A 20,266-nucleotide genomic window follows, 5' to 3' on the forward strand; every position below is an offset into this window, starting at 1 on the left:
TCAGGCCAGTTCTGCCATTCCTCTTTGTAGCCAACCTGAGCTGAACTTGGCCTTTTTAAGGTATGCCAGGTTTGCCTTTTTGGAACTATGCATGGAAATTAAAAGACAAAATATAAGACAAATTACTTTAAATCCAGAAAGTCTCTTAGCAACTTACTTTTTTGTCACTTACAGTTAATAACCACAAATATGTTTTAGAAGCACAGATCAGAGAATAGCAGCCCAGGGTTAAATTTTTCCCAGCAGTGCACTGAGCACATAGCCTGGGGAGCACTATGATGAGTTAAAGCAAACTCAGAAAGACTGCCAGTGATTCTACAGAAACTACCAAAGCTCCCCCTGAAAAAGGCAGAGAGCGAAGTAGGAACAGAAGCAAAACCAATGGCCATTTTTTTTTTGCAATATACATTAATATGCAGCCCCTCGGAAACCTCTCATTCTTATTATAGCAATTGTGCCCAAAAGGCTAGAGTCCAATCAGAACCCCAATGTGCTAGGCACAAATACAAATGCCAGTAGACTCCATCGTCGGCTAACCTCTATTATACTGTGTGGTCATTGTCTAGTTCATTCTTGTGTTAACAGCTTGGAAACAGCACCCTAGAATTAACCATTCGGCAGTAATGGCAAAAGGACCTGAGATATTGCCCCAGATACAGCGTACAGCCCTTTGCTGGGAAAATTTTAGCTACCTCTGACAGATACCAGAGGAATCTGTCTTTTTTAACACACTTTTAGCTTGTCATGCCAATAAAATCTCATTGAATTGAACTGCAAAATGGTAGAAAATAGCCACCAGTCTGGTTAGGGTCATATTTTCAGTGATGTACACTTGTCACTTCACATGTGAACAGCCAGAACACATACTGGAAGAAGAGAGAGGTTAGGGCTAAGATACGGCAGATAATTAATCGTATGTTTTCAAAAGCACTCAGGGCCTGACTCCGCTTCCATTGAAGTCAATGGTGAACTCCCACTGACTTCAATAGGAGCAGAGTTAGGCAAACAGCAATTTAGGCTGGCCCATGCCTACACTAGAGAGCTGTGCTGCTGTCAGATCTCTTATGTAGCTGCTCTATGCCGGCGGGAGAGAGCTCTCCCACTGACATTATTAAATCAACCCCAACGAGCGGCAGTAGCTATGTCAGTGGAAGATGCTCTCCTGCTGACACAGCACTGTTCACACTGGCACGTCTGTCAGTGTAACTTACGTCATTCGGGGTGTGTTTTTTTCACACCCCTGAGCGACGGAAGTGCTACTGTAGACGTAGCCTTAGTTAGTTCTCTTGCTATCTGGGCAGGGTAGAGGTCACCAAACATATTATGTGCATCCATGCTGTCCTGTCCTGAACCCAAACTGGTGCATGGCAAGGTAGAATGCCTGTAGGAGACAGGTGTCTGTTGATGCCATCCACCCATCATGTTTTAGGTCGGGGGTATGTGTGTGGATTTTTCTATCCTGCTTTCATATGGACGAAGTGATGATTCTCACAGGGAAGTTGGTAGGCATTTGGAGCAAATGACCATACCATCTTGGAGAGTGCTGGGCGACCATTTGAGAGAATGGGACCTGTTTAGTTAGAACACTGATCTCTTAATTCAACCTGAATGGAAACCATTTGATGTTTTCAATCACACAGAGATGCTTTATCTGAATGGTGTCCAACTTCTTCTCTTGTCCAACTTCTTTTCTATCTCGACAGTGAGGGGCCATGTTTCAGTCTCATAAATCAGGATGATTCACTACCAAAGCATTGTGTATCCTCAGCTTTGTCTCTCTACTTATAATGATATTTGAATTGCAAAAGATGTTCTTGACGAAGTGCTCCATTACTGACTGTGCTTTTGCAAGGCTGAGTACTTTTGAAAATCTCACTCTGGGAAAAGTAGTGCTAGCATGGACAGGTTGCTGCTGTGATGTCATCTAGACCAGCTCTGAGCATGATCAGTTGACATATTTGTCAGAGTAGTGGTGGCTGATCTATATTTTGAGCTCCCAGTGTTGCTGCCACTTACAATAGTGCAAGGGTGAGGCATTTTTAGAAAAATCCTAACACAGACACAGCTTACTAGGGGCTTGACTGTCCATGATCGGAATTAATCCAACTCCTGGAAGAACCTGTGGGAGGGGAAAGTTGCACAGGATACTTTGTGGGTTTGCCAAGGGATGATGCCCAGCTGTTCCCCTCTTAGCTACCCCACCTCCATAACCTGTGGATTCCCAATGGTGCAGGAAAAGAGTGCATATGCCATGTTAACTCTCTTTTGTCTCCCTCTCAAATCTTTGGGCCCACAGGAGTGGGATTTTGACTGTTAATCCCCTCCGTGGTGTGAAGTGGAGAGGATCATGTCCCACACTCAGTTTCTACAGTAGGGAAGATCAGACGAACAATCTGTGACACCAGTGGGGGTTAGTATTAGGAATGAGCAAACTGATCCAGGCAGATTGCAGACATTCTCCACCCAAACTCAAGCTGAACTTTTTGGAACTCTGCATTTCTCCTCACAACCTCTCCCCTCTGCCCCCAGTTTTTGCATGGGTCAGTTGTTTCTAAGTGCCGGGCAGGAATGGAAGCAAAATACCAGGTCACAGGCTGTTGTTTTAGTGTTTCCATCCCAAAAAGAAGCAGAAGCTACTAGAAACAATGCAGGGAATTGTTCTTTTAAGCTTTTAATACATAGATCCAAGAGGTCAAGATATTTCAGATACCCTTTGGATTAATATCTGAAACTTGGGTTGCACACCCAAAATGGACCTATTGTACATAACTAATTAGCATGGAAGAGAAGAGACAGAAATTGTTAGAGATAGAAATGACCTATGAGATCACAATTCCATGCCCAAGATAGATAAGTGTCCCTCCCCAATACCTCCATTTCCCAAAGAGAGAATGTATTGAATGTTAAATTAGCAAGAGATTTTACCCAAAGAGCTGGAGAAAAATGCAGGGGATGGAATGGTAGTGGTGTGAGAGTACAGAAGGGGTGCCTTTTCCAGAACTGCCTGCTCGTGCTAATGCTGTTTTCTTTATTTGAACTTAACTAATCAGCATCTTTGCCACACAAATCAGCGTTATCTCTGAAACGATGATCAAGCTGTGGAAAAGGAAGCTCTGTGTGCGTCACTAGGTTTAGAGCAGCCGGAGGGCTGTGTGCACGTATTTATGTAATTAATACAGCTACCAGAGCCAACAGTTTGCCTCTCTGTAGGTTATCCAACAGTTACATGGAGTGTCTGAGCTCTCTTCTCTACCTTAGTAAATACCTCTCCCCAATAAGGTCTCCTCTTGCACCCCCGTCCATTGCTGTTGCATCATCACCGTGATCCAGGCTCATGACCTCCATATAATTTTTTCAGTTCCTGTCTCCCTCAACTTCCAGGAAGTGCCCAATCCAAACTGGTTCTCTCTCCGCCATGTCAAGAATCTAGTACTTCCTCGTGTCTGTTTCCATCACTAAAACGCCCCTCTACGCTTTGCACATCTTCTGCCTCAGCTACTGCATCCGTTTCCTCTCTGACCTTTCACCTTGCTCCCCATTCCAGTCTATTCAGAACACTGTGGCTAAAAATTAAAAATTTATTTATCTTACAGGGAGGCAAAAGGTTCGTTCTCTCCCTGCTAGGTTGGTCTGCCTGTTAGCATCCTCTAGTAGCATGCCTGGTAAATGGCTTCCCAGGTTAGGTTGCCATAGCTAAGAAGAATGAAAAAAAGCTAGAAACTACAAAGATTAGCTCTTGAAAAAATCAGGCTGAATGTGCTTCCCCTCTCCTCACAAAGTGTGAAATAAAACCAGATTTGCAACAGCCTCTCTCCCACACCAGAAAGTCTGAATAGGATGATTACTATCTCCACATGGCAAAACATTCACAAGTTGCCAAACATCATAAACCTGGTGTATGATTCCAATTCAAAGGAGGCAAAATCATATGTAAATAAATTAATTTTATCCTTCTCTGTCATGGGACTCTACTGCTCCCTTGGACTGGTAGCTGTTGGGAAGCAGCAAACGGTAAAGAACGTCCAACAATCCAGAGAGGGAAAACATCCACCACGGTAACATAATATCAAGCTGACTGTGGACATATTTCTTTAAGAAAAAAAAAGGGGGAGGGTCTTAAAGAGGGAGCACTAAAGGATGATTGAAGGAGGCATAAAAGAAGCAAGTCAGTTTTGTAGCTGCTCAGTAAACCACTTTATACAGGGCTGTGTTTCCCTGTCCATAAAGTAGCTGTACCTATGGATCCTTTGTCTTCAGGAGGATCTCAATAAGACAGTTGACTTAATCTACCCAGATACAGAAGTTTTGATGTTTTGCACCCCTTCCTATATCCCCCATATAACACCAATACATCTGGCTTTCTACACAGTAGAACATTACCACCTGGACCAAGCCTAAAATGTTTAATTGTTTTTCTAGGGTGTGGGAAGATTTAGGATCAAAGGAGGGCAAGGAACTGACTGGTTTATATGGAAGGCTAAACTTCTCTTGGAAACGAAGGCTATGTCTACACTACTAGTTATGTCACTCAGGGGTGTGGATAAGCCACTCCCCTGAGCGACATAAGTTACACAGACCTAAGCGCCGGTGTGGATAGTGCTATGGTCAGCAGGAGAGTGTCTCCCACTGCTAGTTGGGGGTGGATTAATTAAGTTGACTGGGGAGCAATCTCCCGGTAGCTTAGAGCGGCTGCACTAGACAACTTACAGTGGCACAGCTGCATTGGTGCAGCTGTGCTGCTGTAAGCTCTCTGGTGTAGCCATAGCCAATATTGGGGACTTGCCTCAGAACTATTTTATCTGAAAAAGAAAAATAAAGCTGGATGATGAAAAAGGCCCCAAGTTCTCTAAATTTTCTGAGCTGATGGCCAAAAAGAAGGCAAATTTTAGAATGTGAAACTAGGAAGACACTTCCCTCAGTGGATCAAGAAGGTGATTTAGCAAGAGCTTGTACTACTAGACTGAAGTTCCACTCCTTATCGGATCAGGGATCTCTGAAGTGCTGTTGCTTTCAGAAAGCAGGAGATAGTGGATGAAGCAGTAGGCAAGAGATGGAATGGATGGGATGTATGTCTCTCAGGGCTGAGACTTTCACTTCCAAGAAACTAGAGTTCAGACCCTTATGAAAGTCATCTATTGGGAAGTCTAACGTGTCCTTTGTGGACAATAGCAGGATGTTTGCCTACCTCTTCATGCCCTTGTAAGATCAGCAGGGAGAAAGCTTTCTGGATTTGAAAAGGAAGTCATCTAACTTTTGAGAATAACCATGTTCAGGGACACATGAGCCTTAAGGTTCCATGGTACAAGTTTCAGATGCTGCAAATCTGGGTGGGTCGAGGTCCCAAAACATTGGCAGTATCCACAACTTGAACCCTGACTTGTGAATCAGTTTGGGAAAACCAAGGAAGCTTGGGTCAATAAGGGGTGGCCAAAATTACTGAAATGTGATCCTGGCTCATGTTTCTGGGCACCTTGCATCTGACAGCAAAGGAATAATCCCAGAGACCCGGCAAGAAGAATGATAGTGTCCACTCTCCAAGCCTGTAGATACTAATGCCAGGTGCATAATTTTGTTATCTTCCTATTATTACTAATCATTGGGTTGCAAACAGGTTTGCTTGTGAAAATAAACATCTTCGTGCAATCTGGTTGGAAACTTGATTGTTTACCATGTCCATCTCATGATGGTTGAGCTACTCAGCCTGACTGCTGGTGTTACCACAATTGTGTATAACTCCAAGGAATATACCCAGGTGTTCTGGTGTCTCTCTCCAGCATTTTGCTCTGTTGTGGTGGGTGAGAGAAGCCATGATGGTTCTGTTTTCCATGTGAATGGCTACAATTCCTGCTGGGACCCTTGGGAGGAGGGCAACACTTCAATGCCTCACTGCCTACAACTCCAAAGAGGCTAATGCCAAGCTGGCTTTCCCAGGATAACCATCTGCCCTGTGCCATGTGAGGTCTCATCTGAGCTCCCCATCCATCCAGGCTGGTGTTGGTGATGGTGCAGAATCTTTAGCCCAGGGTTTGCCGTTGGAAAGATGACAGGGTTGGTGCCACCACTATAGATCAGCCCATATCCTGAGTTTGGTAGATGCAGTGCCTGATCAGAAAATTGTGAACGGGTGGAGGCGGAGTACTCCCCAGGGGAATCATTCAATCAACTGAAGACCCTGGTGGTTGGTGTGCTGATACCTTGAGGGTGCTGAAAAACTACTTGATGAAGGTTTCAATTTGTTTGGATTTTCTTCTTGGTTAATCCCACAAGGTCCAGGCTCACTTGAATAGACCCACCCTACATGTAAGCATACCCAAACTGGAATGAAGGAGCTTTTCTGATGGCTCGCTATGAATCCATAAGGTTCCAGGAACTGGATGGATTTAGGAAGCATGGCAAGCTCTTATCTCATGGGATTGCAACTTCAGCAGTAGATCATTCAGGCTGTGATAGATCTGGGTGTCCTCTTATCCTAGACAGGATGACCATCAACATCATGAACACCAGTGGAACAGATGTTAAGCTGAAGAGCACTGGCTGGAACCAATGATGGAAGTTCACAATCACAAAATGTCAGAACCTTTGGTGGCAGGGAGGTATTGGAACATGAAGCTAAAAGTCCCACTGAAATTTATGGAGGCTAAGAAATCTTCCGGGGGAAGAGAGAAGAGGGGATAGTTTTTGGCTCAGCAGAGCTAAAGCCACTATCCTGAAACACAGAGTGGTTGAAGGTGGACAGAAATGGAATGGGAGCTCCAGACCTTTCTATCTTTGCAGAGGATCTGGTCTGGAAACCAGAACCTCTCTCGAAGGGGCCAGGATTATTGCTCTGAGACAAAGAAGATTTGCTAAAGTGCAGGGACCCTGGTCTTTTCACATGGGCTTGGGGCAGAGAATGCATAAGAAAAAAGAAGTAGAAGAGGAGGATGTTTAAAGTATATGAGGAGGTCTTGACTGAACATCTCAAGACCCATCTGTCAGAAGTGGTACTAGCCAAGAAATTCTTGGACTGGAAGAAATCTTGAGCCTTTCCTTTCTACCTCCCAAGGGAAGATTGGCCTCATATGGCAGAGCTTCCCTGTCTGGATGGGTCTTCTGAAGAATCTCCTCTAAGTTTGATGCCAAACACAGGAACAGGAAACCTTTGATGATGAGGATGGCTGTACCCTTACAACTGCTGGGAAATCTATTGCTGAGGGATTCCTAGCCTACCTCAGTGTGTTACCCCGAGGACATTTTCCTGCCAGGCAGAGCAAGCTGGAAGGAAAGGGAAAATTGGCAAAAATTCCTAACGAAAAGAGCCCTCAGAGACAACTGCTGTGGAAATCTCTGCTTCAGAGCTCAGAAGCAGAAGATTGAGGTGTGGTTCACTAAGTATGTCTGTAGCATGTTCTAACAGTCAGATTGTGATGTAGGGAGAGAGGAAGAAGAAAATAACTTCTTTTCCGCCTTTGAGTCAGGCAAAAGCCAGAAAAAAACCAACATTTCCAAGTTTAATGGAAGTGCGGATTCACACTACAGAGAATCTCTTTCCTGCCTGCTGCTCAGACCAATCCTTTTATTGGCTTCCTCTCATCTTCCATATGGAGTTCTCTGTCCTCCTTCTCAAGAGTTAGCATAACTCTTCCCCCACCTCAATCTCTGCTCTCATTTTTGATCACTTACCTCCACCTCATCACTCCCTTAGTGTCTCTCTCTCATGCTCATGCCTTCTTCCACAGTCACCTATGCCTGGAACTCCCTTCTTATCCCACAACGTGTCCACCTTTCCTTTTCCAAATCCCACTCCACAATTTGTTTCTCCCATAAAGCCTAGAAGTACTAACGCACATCAGTAAAAATGCTGCTGCCTACCCTTGAGACTAAAGACAAAATTGCTGTAAGACAGAACCTTCTTCTGGGTTTCATCTACATTTTATTGTACATCATCCATCTACTTAGACTGTAGCTCCTCCAGAAAGGGATTTTCTTCTGTATCTTGTCCAATGTGTGTACAGTGAGTACTTTGTCAACACTTAAATAGAATCATAGAATCACAGAACTGGAAGGGACCTTGAGAAGTCATCTAGTCCAATCCCCTGCACTTGTGGCAGGACATTCCTGACAGGCATTTGTCCAACCTGCTCTTAAAAAATGATGGAGATTCCACAACCTCCCTAGACAATTTATTCCAGTGCTTAACCACCCTGACAGTTAGGAAGTTTTTCCTAATGTCCAACCTAAACGTCCCTTGCTATAATTTAAGCCCATTGCTTCTTGTCCTATCCTCAGAGGTTAAGAAAAACAATTCTTCTCCCTCCTCCTTGTAGCAACCTTTTACATACTTGAAGAAACTGTTATGTTCCCTCTCATTCTTCTCTTTTCCAGACTAAACAAACCCAATTTTTTTCAATCTTCCATCATAGGTAATGTTTTTTAGACCTTTAATCATTTTTGTAATAACTGGATTAGTTGTACTAAAGTAATATTATACAGCCCTAGTACAGTATCTTAACTACGACAATATTACAGACTGCAAACATGATCCTTGTTACATATAGGGCTTATATGTATGAAAAACTGGCATTTAAACTCTGGGCCAGTCCAGGATCACGTTGGAGATATTAGTAACGAAAGCAGCACAGAAGACGGATGAGAAGAACAGGTTTTAATGAGAGAAAGGAAGAATATAGTATACAGCTAATACAAAGAAGTACACAGTATAAGACAAGTGTCTAATATATTAAAAGAGAACTTCAAAAACAGAACATTTCAAATGGTTAAAGAAAGTGGCTTGCTCAAAAGTTACAATCTTATGTCTTTTTATATATATATACATACACATTCTTGGCAGTATAGGAAACATATTCAGTTCTTACACAGAAAATCTTGACTGTCCAAAGTGGTGGTATCACTTCCCAAGGAATAGTTGCATGTGGTACATTATGAAGAATACACAGAGGCAGCTCAAAACTTTCTGAGAAGAAAAATGTAAAGGTGTTTTTTGGGTAAACCAATCCCTCACCCTAACAGCAGCAATTTGATCTGTTCCATATTCAAGATCAAAAGTACTGGAAATGGCAAGTGATGATGATAATACCTAGCTCTTATATAGTGTTTTAATCAGTAGAACAAGCAAGACCTTTTGTACTGTGCAACACATTAAAGCTGAAGTATACACCAAGGCCCAACACAGCAGAGAATCCCTCCTACAAGCCTTCTTTCCCTAAAGAGATCATGCAATTTCCCCTCCCCTAGCCTGCTGCCATAAACTAGCTCTATGCTTCCCATCTTTCCTGGGGACACGTGGCAGCAGCCAGGAATAAGTAGTGGGATATTTCTGATGAGTCATACCTGGATGGGAAAAGGCTCCAAGAGGGGGCTGGCAGCTGTTAATCTGAAACCCAGGCAAAGGAAAGTTCCTAGAAGAAGGGGGTTGCCCTGTGGAGCTCCTACCACCATCGGAGCACAGCATCTGCCTTCACTGCATGCTAAGCATGGGGGTAAGCAATCACAGGGTCAGTTAGGCTATTGTGGTAGCCTAATAGCAATAGCATGACCCCAAACTGTGCTGCCATGCCCCTCGACACTATTGCTATTGCTATCTGGTCGTGACAAGGAATACAACTATCTGGGCACATATCCCAAGGTCTGGCCCAAAGCTGCACTAAGATTCACATATGTTCGTATGGTCATGTGGTTGCACGCTGAGATACAGCCTTGTTAGGGGGCATTATTCTGCTGTATCAAGCACTGGAGAAGAGTGAAGCTGGAGAAACTGCAAGCAGGAAGCTGAGCAGAGTGGAGGAAGGAGCTGAGCAGAGGCAGATTGATGATCCACCTCTGGTCAATGGATTTATGGGAAGGGATCGGAGACCACCATGTCTTGATTGTTGCGACTTCCCAAGGCTATATGTCTTCACTGCAGCTACCTCAGGGGAGCGGTACACATTAATAGCTACTTTGGGGTCTGCACTATAGCTCAAGGAGTGGTGGCTACCTCATCATGAAGCACTGATAGAGTGACACATGTGGATGTGTCAACATGGAGCATGTTAAGGGAAAACCCCGCAACTGAGCCTGTGTTAAGTTTGCAGTGAAGACAAATCCATAGTCTAGGAACAATATGTGGAAGCCACACCCTCAGCGGCATAGCTCCCCCCCCCCAATGTCCTGTCTCCTCCCCCACTCCACCCCTTTGGGAGCTCTCAGGGTTTACAGAGGGAGCTCCATTTCCTGGGACCCTTAGGATCCTCACAGCTGGGGAAGGCATCTGCAGTACTCCTGAGCCAAGCTCTTGCTCCAAAAGCCTCCCCCTGCTGCCTGCCTCCTCAGCTGATACCTTGTCTCCTCTCTACCAAACCCCCATGTCAGCTATTTATGTGACACAAAGGGATTTTTGCAGCAACTTGACAAAAGGAAAAGTGAGGGCACTACCGCCTGGTCATATATGGGGCCTTGTCAGAGCAAGGGAAGGTACAACAGAGTGTGCACATTATGGAGAAAACTACTCTTACTTCAGTCATTAGGTATATGACCAGGAGTAACCACTGTTCATTACTAAAGAGCTTGTATCAATGAGCCAGCACTATATACTGCAGAAACTACCTACTGTCAGGATATCTAGCAGGAAATTCATCTTCAGGGGAAAGTCAAATTATAAGCAAACTTCCATATAAATAGAACAAAACTGCAGTGCTAAGAAAGCATGTCCACTTTTCCATTCCCCCACTCATCCAATCACAGCTAATCAAAGGGCGAAGTACAGGTAGCCTTCATGAATAGAGTGGGAAAGGTGGTGGTGGTGACAGCAGGGGAAGTGGTTGTGTTACGGATGCTAAAGAGAGAAATAAGAAAAAATATAAGGGTAACCAGAAAGACTTTCATAGTGGACAATGTTCAGTTTCACAGAAGAAAAATTCCAAAACGGAGGGAACTCACCCAAAGAAGAATATAAAGGCAGCTTAACTTAACAAATAGTGAATTAAAAAATACAGGAAAACATGTGACAAAGATGTCATGGCCTGCTTCACAGCTACGGGAGAAGGGATGGGGATAAATAAAATGAGAGAAAAGGAGAAGACAGAAGAGCAACTGAGAAAGGGCCACAGGCAACAGACCCCATCACAAAGAACCTGCTATGAAAAACTTACCAATGCAAGGTGGTTGAAGGTTACTCAACTCACTGGCCCCTGCTACACAACGGAATTTTTCCTGTTTCCCACTATTGCTAATAGTTGTTCAGCTCCCCAGTATCAGCAGTGCTGGGAGCTCTAAAGCAGAAGGCTGTAGATCCTGTCCTAAGCACCCTGTCATATAAACCTGCTCAGAGCCAATCTAATCAAAACAGTTCTTAAAACAGTGTCAGTGGCTGGACCCACTGTTATGAATGATCAGTTTATGGTAGTACCCCTCATGTTGTAGGTGTGTTTCAAGCACTGCAGAAGAAGTGCTTCCACTGAGAACTTCCAGCCTAAGGAAAAGATAAACTCTAGATGGAGTTTAGAGGAAGGGGAATAACTGACAGTTTATATATAGGTCAACTTGATTAATTGTCAGCAGCATAGCAGAAACTATCTTTAACTGGAACTTAAGTGTGGACAGGGTAGGGGTCTTGAAGATGAGCTCAGGGCTGCTGGGGCCAAACTGCTCAATACAGAGATTGAAAAGGAATTCTGTGGTGTCTAAATTGTTTCCTGTCTCCACCTAACAGTAAAGGAAGTGGGAATCCTGTGAATGCCTGGGAATTTTACAGCACAGGTTCATTTCACAAATAGATCCACTCCATACTCCCTGCACAGTCAGCCTCATTGGCAGTTTCTCACTGTAGTTTGTTCTTTTGTCAAGATGTTCCTCTTACACTTGGGCTGTCATTTAGTTTGTTAAAATAAATAAATAAACAAATAAATAAATAAATAAAATATAATCAAGGCTTTCAGGATCCTTTTCTTTCCCCAGCTTCCCCTTGGCAATCTATACTGTGGCTATGGCTTTAAGAACCCTTTTAGGGAAATACAGGAGCCAACAGCAGGGCCAGGAATCATGGGCAGGAAATGCAGAGGAGCAAACCCAGCTGCCCTCATGCAAAGGCTTGATAAGGGTAAACAAGATTAAAAGGCTTTTCTGATTACATTTGTAATATCAATATGCATTTCAGATACATTCATACAGCCTGCATAGCAATCTGCTCAAGTGGGTCTCCATTTTCCTTCCTTACTTAGTTTTTCTTGTGCAATTATCTATTTGTTTTTCTCCTTCATAAGTAACCATAAGATACAATATGGGAAAGAACACACTCCACAGCTAAGGCACTTGGAGTGCTACACAGCAATTTAAAGGTATAAAAAACATCAAACCATCAGTATAAAAAACATATGAGACCCAACAATGCAATCTAATTAAAAGTGAGCAGGTCCTATTCAGGGTGCGCGCGCGCGCACGCACGCACACACACACACAAAAACTCCTCTGGAAACACATTTTCTAGTTGCTCTTTTAAAAGCATGAGAAACTAAGGGGGATGACCGACAAAGCAAGTTCCAATCCCTAAAGCTCCTAAAGAAAACCACAAACCCCAACAACAGCAGAATGGCGAGAGAGTGGATGTTGTCAGAGCCTGTTAGACGGTGGACTGGTTCTTTTATCAGGGTTATGGTTCAGCCTTATCTATGACAGGCTTAGCTCAAGATGTGGAAATTAATAAGAGGAGCACAGGTGACTAACAGACCTGCTGGGAGACACGGGCAGCCTGTGGTCAGTCAAGGGGGACACTCCAAGGAAGAGAGAGAAGACCAGCCAGAAAAGGGCCAGCAAGGAGGCCAGGTTGAGCATACAGGAAGAGGCCCTGGGAAAAAAAAGTCAGGGCAGTTTGGTTTACAGGGCAGAGTTCACTTGTTTGGGATCTCAAGGATGGAGACTGGTAGAAGAGGGTGGACATGGGTGCTCCTACAGGGCGGTCCGGGGGGGGGGTAAGTGGGGCAATTTGCACCAGGCCCTGCGCCCCGCAGGGGCCCCCATGAGAGTTTTTCTGGAGCGGGATCCTTCACTCACTCCGGGGGCCCCGGAAAACTCTCACAGAGCCCAGGCCCCTGGAGCTTCTTCTGTTCCAGGTGTTTGGCGGCGGGGGGTCCTTCCACCGCCGCCGAATTACCGCTGAAGCGGGACCTGCTGCCAAGGTGCCGGGTCTTCGGGGCACTTTGGTGGCGGGTCCCAGAGCAGAAAGACCCTCCACCGCCAAATTACTGCAGAAGCGGGGGGCCCCCCGCCACCGAAGATCCAAAGGCCCCCTGAATCCTCTGAGTGGCCCTGTGCTCCTATGCTGCCACTCCATGGAGTGGTGCATGCACCCCTGTCAACAAAGGAGAAGAAGGGAGCGTTTGAAGGCCAGGAAGGTTGGCCGCTGAACCAAAGAGAAAAGCTAAAAACTGTTGAGGGAGAAGACAGACACTCAGAAAACTTGTGCCTGGCGAGAGTCTGGGGCAAAAGAATGATTTTGTTTCCTTTTGGACTTTAACTTTGGAAGAAGTGAACTATTGTGACTTAGTCAGAGGGGTGAGTCCCTGGAATAAACTAAAAGTCCTGGATGACTGCTGAGAGGGAAAACCGAGGCGGCAGATATGCACAGAGGCCAAATACTAGCCGGGCAGGGGATGAAGTTTCACATACAGCCAGGGCCTTAAAAACCAACAGGACCAGCTTAAAATCCACCATCAGGCACCACAGGAACATTGCTCCATGAGGTCAGAGTCCAACTACGTCAATAAAAACTTAAACTTAGATGTTAAAGGAACAATGGAGACTAAGAACTTAGGATGTCTTTAAATTACAAATGGCAGGTGCCAGAACATGACACAAGTGGCCACCGTACCCCCAGGCATCCAGTCTTTCTACAGCCAAACCTCAATGTGTAGTCAAAATAAAACTGACAACAAAAGGAACAGTGTGCACTGTACAGCTGCTGGGTTTGATTCTACAAGGTCTACTTAATTACATGGGCTGTAATGAAACCAGAAACCAGGGCAGAGAATATAAAATGGAGGCTGCGTGCAGACTTTAGTTACAGAGCCAGGCTAAAACTTTTCATGCAATAAGAAGGTGACAGATGGGGGCACTTACAGAAATACGGGATGGAGACCAGGTCAGAGTCAAAACTGTTAGCTTACTGTCTAAAGTAGATGGGGAAGACGGGATTGGATTTATACAGCCCTGGCTCCCTACATCTCTATACTTACACAAGGAAGACCCAATTTATATAAAACAGTTCTTCAAGATTCTTCAAAAATAAAACTACTAAAGGAGTATACCAACACCTGGGTTAGAGCGAGAAAAACTCCTGTAGCCAGAAAAAGAAACGTGATTAAAGAAGAAAAAATGCTCCCTTAAACTAACAGACTTCTCCTAGCCGCATTACCATTCCTGAATTACATAGTCTAGATTTACATTTTCTGGAATGCTTGGTCAGTGGAGAGCTTACTGCACAAGATGATGTAAAGAAGAAATAAAATTGGACACAGATTCTTTGTCATTAAGCTGGAGGCCTTATTAGAGTGGAAATGGACTATGGAAGCTCTTACCATCCCCTCAGTAATAGCCCAGTCATTTCCACATGATTGCTGTTCAGTGGGCTGTAAGAAATGAGTGGTGAAGAAGAGGCCAAAGATTGAATGGCCACATAGACTGAAATTCCCTCTCAATCCAAGGAGTAGTCCCTTCTCCACGCCAACTACTGAGGCAAACTGATAGGGCAATATGAGGATTCATACTGCTGTATCTCCTCTGTGGATAAAGAGAGGATCCTGGTTTCCAGGTCTAAAATGGAATAATTTAACCAGCAATAAATCCACTTAAAACAAGTTACATGGAAAATAATATACATCATCTGTTAAGGGTCCTAAAGGGAAAGAACTGTTCAGCTGAACTGAGACAAGAAGCATTCTAACAGTGCTAACATTCAATGTCTGTCTACACAAAATATTTGACCAACTAATACTAGGATATCACATAATATGCTGTTTCATGTCCATACTGCATAAACCAGATGAATTTTTTTCAGTAGTTCAAAATTTTAATTATAAAATGCTCCATTAGTGAGTGAGCTAAAGTGAAAATGTCCTTCTACTACCTACGGTACTTGGATTGTTTCACAGGCCCTGGCATCACACTATCATTTTTTGATTGTAGCACATGTAACTTCCTTCCACCAGATGTCACATGTCTAACTGCAGACTCAGTAGAGAAGCCAAGAACTTTAAGGGCCTTTCAGGACACTGTGTGTGGGAAGCTTGCCCTGCTGCTGCCCTGTAGATGGAGGCCCAGTCTACACTTAAAACTTACATTGACATAACTACAGTGCTCAGGGGTGTAAAAAATCCATACACTGGACAAAATAGCTATGGTGTAGATGCAGCTTGGTCGATGGAAGAATGCTTCTGGTGACTTACCTACTGGTGCTTTGGGAGGTCCAGAAAAACCCTTTCCGTTGCGGTGGTCTACGTCTACACTATGGGATTAGAGCAACATAGCTATGGTGAAAAACTACACTCCGACTACACGATGAGAACTACATCTATACAATTTATTCAGAGCTGGAGCTTACAGCTGCAGGGAGATTTATATCTCTAAATATGCAAATTAGACCATTAATTTGCATAAGATGACACATGGAGCAGCACAAAACGAGACGTCTATGAGCTAGTTTAGATTTTATCATTTGCTAGTTTAGATGAGAGACCATGGGGACAATCCTGATTGCTGGCTTTCATCCCAAGGCATATAAAATTGGGCAATGACACACAGAAATCCATTATTTTTTTAGGATCAGACATTAAGAGCAGCCCTTAATGTCACTGCCCAGCTGCGACACTTCATTTTCTGGCAGATGTATTTCTAATGAGGGATTTTAGGCACTGATTTCCACTCCCCCCTGCCTTTTATTTATTTAGTAACCAGCCTGTTCTTAACAGGAAAAAGTGAACGAAAGTATTGGTCACTTTCTGTTCAGAAATGTAAGACTGTTTGCAGTCCTCTTGCCCCCAGCTGAGAAGGTCTGGGGCCAGTCTTTAAATACTGAGATATGGAGGAAAGAGAGGCCAACAAAGTGACTCACTTATTTTGAGACTTGACACTAAAATTGCTGTTACTTCCAGACTATACCCAATGTTCACTGTTCTTCAATAAGTCAGAATTACTAAATTATTCGTAAAAGCCAATATGCACTTACAAAAAGCAGTGTAACTTGAGCTGCAGTGTATCTTGATTTCTGTTTTGAGTGAAATACTTCCAGTATGGTCTCTATTTTATGTTTGTGTTTCAGTTTCCTAGAGGACAGCTTGCAGAGTTACTCTTGACATACAAAACAATGCCAAATGGGAATTCAGAACATGTTTCTAAACTTATTTACTGACAGGTAGGGAAAATATCAGGTTATGTGACAAACACTTGAGCAAAACTGTTGTGGTATATTTTAAAATATGAAAATCTTGGTTGCATTTTTTCTAGGGTTCTGATTATTCTCTCCCAAATGTTTAAATAGATTTCGAGACATTTGTAAATAAGGGAAACATGGTAACTAGGGCCTGGTATTATAATTAAGATAAGTTAAGCTGTCATGGAGGATATAAAACTCCTGCTAAGATTATTAAAAGTTAGTATTATGTGTAATTGAAATGGCTGTTTTTACCTTTTAGTGATGGAGTAGGAGAAAACTGATGGAGCGTCAATCATCACACAACCAATAAGATTTAGGAAATCAGTCAATTGCCAGGTGGACCTCATCTGGGAACTGGCAAATTATAGGGTTTGTGGACAGTCACTAAGGAGGACGTGAAGAAGGGAGTGTTCCTGGTTTCTGCATGGAGTGGTTGGGTCAGGATTGGGTCAGGTTCAAGGGATTGGGTCAGGATCAACGGGTTCTCTACATAGCAAGTTACTGCATGGCAAACCAGGATGTGAATATAGAGTGCACCAGCTGCACTACTGCACAATGCAAGTCCCAGAGTGTGGCATGGCTTACAATGCTTTCAAGGAGTACTACAGCAAGCTCCACTATGGGATTTTCACTGTGCTGCAGCAGCATCCACATTCTTGCTCGGCAAGCTTCTGCACTGTACTGGATTTCCAGGCAGTAAAATGCTGTGTAGACAAGCCCCAAGTCCTGACCAGACAGCCTGCTTCCTCATCTCTGATACCCATATATTCACTGTTACTAAACTTGTAAATTCAGTGTGTGTATAGTAACTGATCATACACAATATGTGATGGGATGTGCTTGTTCATCAGAAATCAGATCTGGGGTCTTAAATGTTCAGCTAGTATTTAAATAAGTGCAGTTCGGCATTCAGAGAGTATATTAGACCAGGTGGCAATAGCTGAAGATCAAACTAGGTTTTATTTTGATTCAATGACTTCTTGTTTTGCATAGCAATGAAAAACATTTATCAAAGAAATCCCGTTGAATATCAATACCTTTTTTACCTCCACCAAGCCAAATATTTTCTTTCATTTCATCTCATACGCAGCAGCTAGACATAAGGGACAGACAGACAACTAGTCCTCTTAAAATGGGAAAATGAAGTTCAGTAGTTCAAAAGTTTGTTGACTTGCTTATTTGCAAAGAAATTAACAAAACTGTGACCCAATTCTGCTATTCACATCCATCCAAAATGTTCAATGAAACCAATAAAGTGTTGGGTGTGCAAGGAACACAAGCATAGGGTTCAGTTTGGACACTCAATAAAACCAGTTAGTCTTGACCTAGTCCATCAGTATTTCCCTTTATATGTGGATTAGTTGATTTCAAGTCTGCAGTGAGGAGTAGGAACGATTTATCAGGAGCTCAGTTATCTTATTACTGTCACACCAATAGATGGCTTGGCAATTACTGATATTGCTTATTATTGTTAAAAGTTGTACATTGTTTATAATTCACCAAAACCACATCCATTAGTGCATGGTTTTTCACTTTATTATGTTATGTAAAATAAAAAATGGTGTTCGTCAACAATAAATATTTCTATCGTAGATATCTGTCTATATTCAAATGTTTATTTGCTACTATATCTGTAAAATTTACGGGCATAAATTAGATGGGCTATCAGATTACAATTAAATCTAGAAAAGTGAGTTTTGCCTTTAGGATTCCTTCTGGCTGGGTCTAGTCAACAAGAAATACCTTCGACATTATTTAACCATACATAACTGTGTGCTCCTCCAAAACTTTATGAAGGCATTAATTTTAAATGGGATAAGGAAAAGATATTTACTGTCAATTCTACTCACTGCAAAGAACTCTGGCTACCGAGTTTCATCAGCTCACCTCTGTATTCAATGTGGATGTCTTGCTAAAAACAATCAGATTTCAAAATTAAACAAAACCTAAAAAGTAAGAACTTTGTTTTTATTAAGATCTCATTCTGCAGTTATCAATGAAAGAACACTGAGCTGCTTTACTTCTCCAATATGCACAATATGTTAACACAGTGCCTGGGCGCTACTGCAGACCTGTGTACGGTATACATTTGTAAAATGCAGCAAGAAATGTAGATGGTCAAAAAATCTAATAAACTGCTCAAGAGGCTCTACAGCTTGAAAGCAATGACTTTTCAACAGACATCATGAGGAAATTTGGACTATAAGAGTCTATTTATAGGTAGCTGGGAACAAGTTATCAAATCAAAGGAAGCCATTCTTTGGGTGCAGTGAGCTGTTGACCTGATTTTTCTGGAGGGAGGATACTAAATCAATAGCCACTAAAGTAGATTACCCACTAGTACAATTATATGTGGCATCTAAATGGATGCAAATGTAACTGCGTGTGTGTGTTTAAAGAACACACTAAATAAGTTTGCCAATTTTATTTGCATTTAATAGTTGATTTACTCATATAAAACTTGTATTTCTTTTAATGATTATGAAATCTAAGATTGCTTACTCCATAGGTTCACTCTTTTCTCACACATATTTAATTCCAAGTGATAAGCCAGAGTCTGTTCTTTGAGTCTTTTGCCCAGGTCTGCAGTAAACACTGCAGAAATTACTGGCTCAAATGAGAGATATGGGGTGTATTTTTGTAGCGAACAGAGCACCTGCAGCTCCAATTAACTTCAGCTGAACTTGTGAGAGTAGTGAAAATCAAGCCCCAGATAATTTTGTAAGTATTTATCACAATAGTTTAGAGTGCTGTTGTAGCTGTAAAAGCAGCAAAGATTCCTGTGGCACCATTTGGCCTAACAGAAGTTTTGGAGCATGAGCTTTCGTGGGTGAATACCCACTTCCTCAGATGCATGTGAGGAAGTGGGTATTAACCCACGAAAGCTCATGCTCCAAAACTTCTGTTAGTCTATAAGGTGCCACAGGAATCTTTGCTGCTTTTACAGATCCAGACTAACACGGCTACCCCTCTGATACTTGACACGTTGTAGCTGTGTTGTTCCTAGGATATTAGGGAGATAAGGTGGGTGAGGGAATATCTTTTATTGGACTAACTTCTGTTGGTGAGAGATACAATCTTTTGAGCTTACACAGAGAGCTCTGTGTAGGCTTGAAAACTTCTCCCTCTCTTTCTCTCTCTCTCTAGTCATTTAAAGGAGATAGGATTCCATTATTTGGATTTAGGAAAAAGAGATAGCAATATTGGGATACACAGCAGAAGGTCATGAGATGCTGGTGGATGAGCTGATGGAAAAAGTATCAGTGAAAAATAAAACCAAATAAGAGGAAGAATTAGCTAAAAAAAACCATCAGGGCACTTGGTGAACTTGAGAGTCTTAAGTCAAGGACAAGGAAGACTTCTTTTCAAGTGGGAATGACAACGTTCCACACATTCCCAGTCTATTTAAATCAGTTCTAAAATTAGAAAGACAACTGCCTACCACAGAGAGAATTGCATCAACAGTTCCATTTTCTCAGTAGACCCCTCTCAGGGCTGGGGTAGAACGGACTCTGCTACTGAAAGGGATGCTTAGCTGCTCAGGACATCTTGGTTGAGCAGAGGACTACATTTCCACAATGTTTCCTAGACACCATTCATTCTACAGCTTCCACCCACATACACCTAAATAAGGGCACAGAATACACTATCACAGGCAAATAAAGCATTTAAAGACATTCCCCTCCCTTAAACAGAGTGCAAGGGAGCAGAAGAAACAGGGGGAAGACAGCAGAGGTTACACACAGTCCTGAGCCACTTACTCCCTCCATTACATGTTAATATTTCCCCATTGAGGGGCTGTGAAACTTCACATGTTTATACCCACAGTGTTTCCTCAAAATCAGTACCAGGGGAGGGAGAAGG

At 42.9% G+C, this 20,266-nt stretch overlaps 1 protein-coding gene across 1 annotated transcript in view; it reads left to right on the top strand.

Moving 5' to 3' along the window:
- Window positions 1-19,207, top strand: part of LOC115644325 — a 64,172-nt gene extending 44,965 nt beyond the window's left edge. Inside the window, exon 12 of the mRNA XM_030548519.1 lies at window positions 16,662-19,207. Coding sequence (XP_030404379.1) covers window positions 16,662-16,683 — 22 coding nt within the window. The 3' untranslated portion in view covers window positions 16,684-19,207. The remainder of the gene's footprint in view (window positions 1-16,661) is intronic.
- The last annotated feature ends 1,059 nt before the right edge of the window (window positions 19,208-20,266 follow it).

Source organism: Gopherus evgoodei, chromosome 1 (genome assembly GCF_007399415.2).
Source record: "Gopherus evgoodei ecotype Sinaloan lineage chromosome 1, rGopEvg1_v1.p, whole genome shotgun sequence".
Lineage (NCBI taxonomy): Eukaryota > Metazoa > Chordata > Testudines > Testudinidae > Gopherus > Gopherus evgoodei.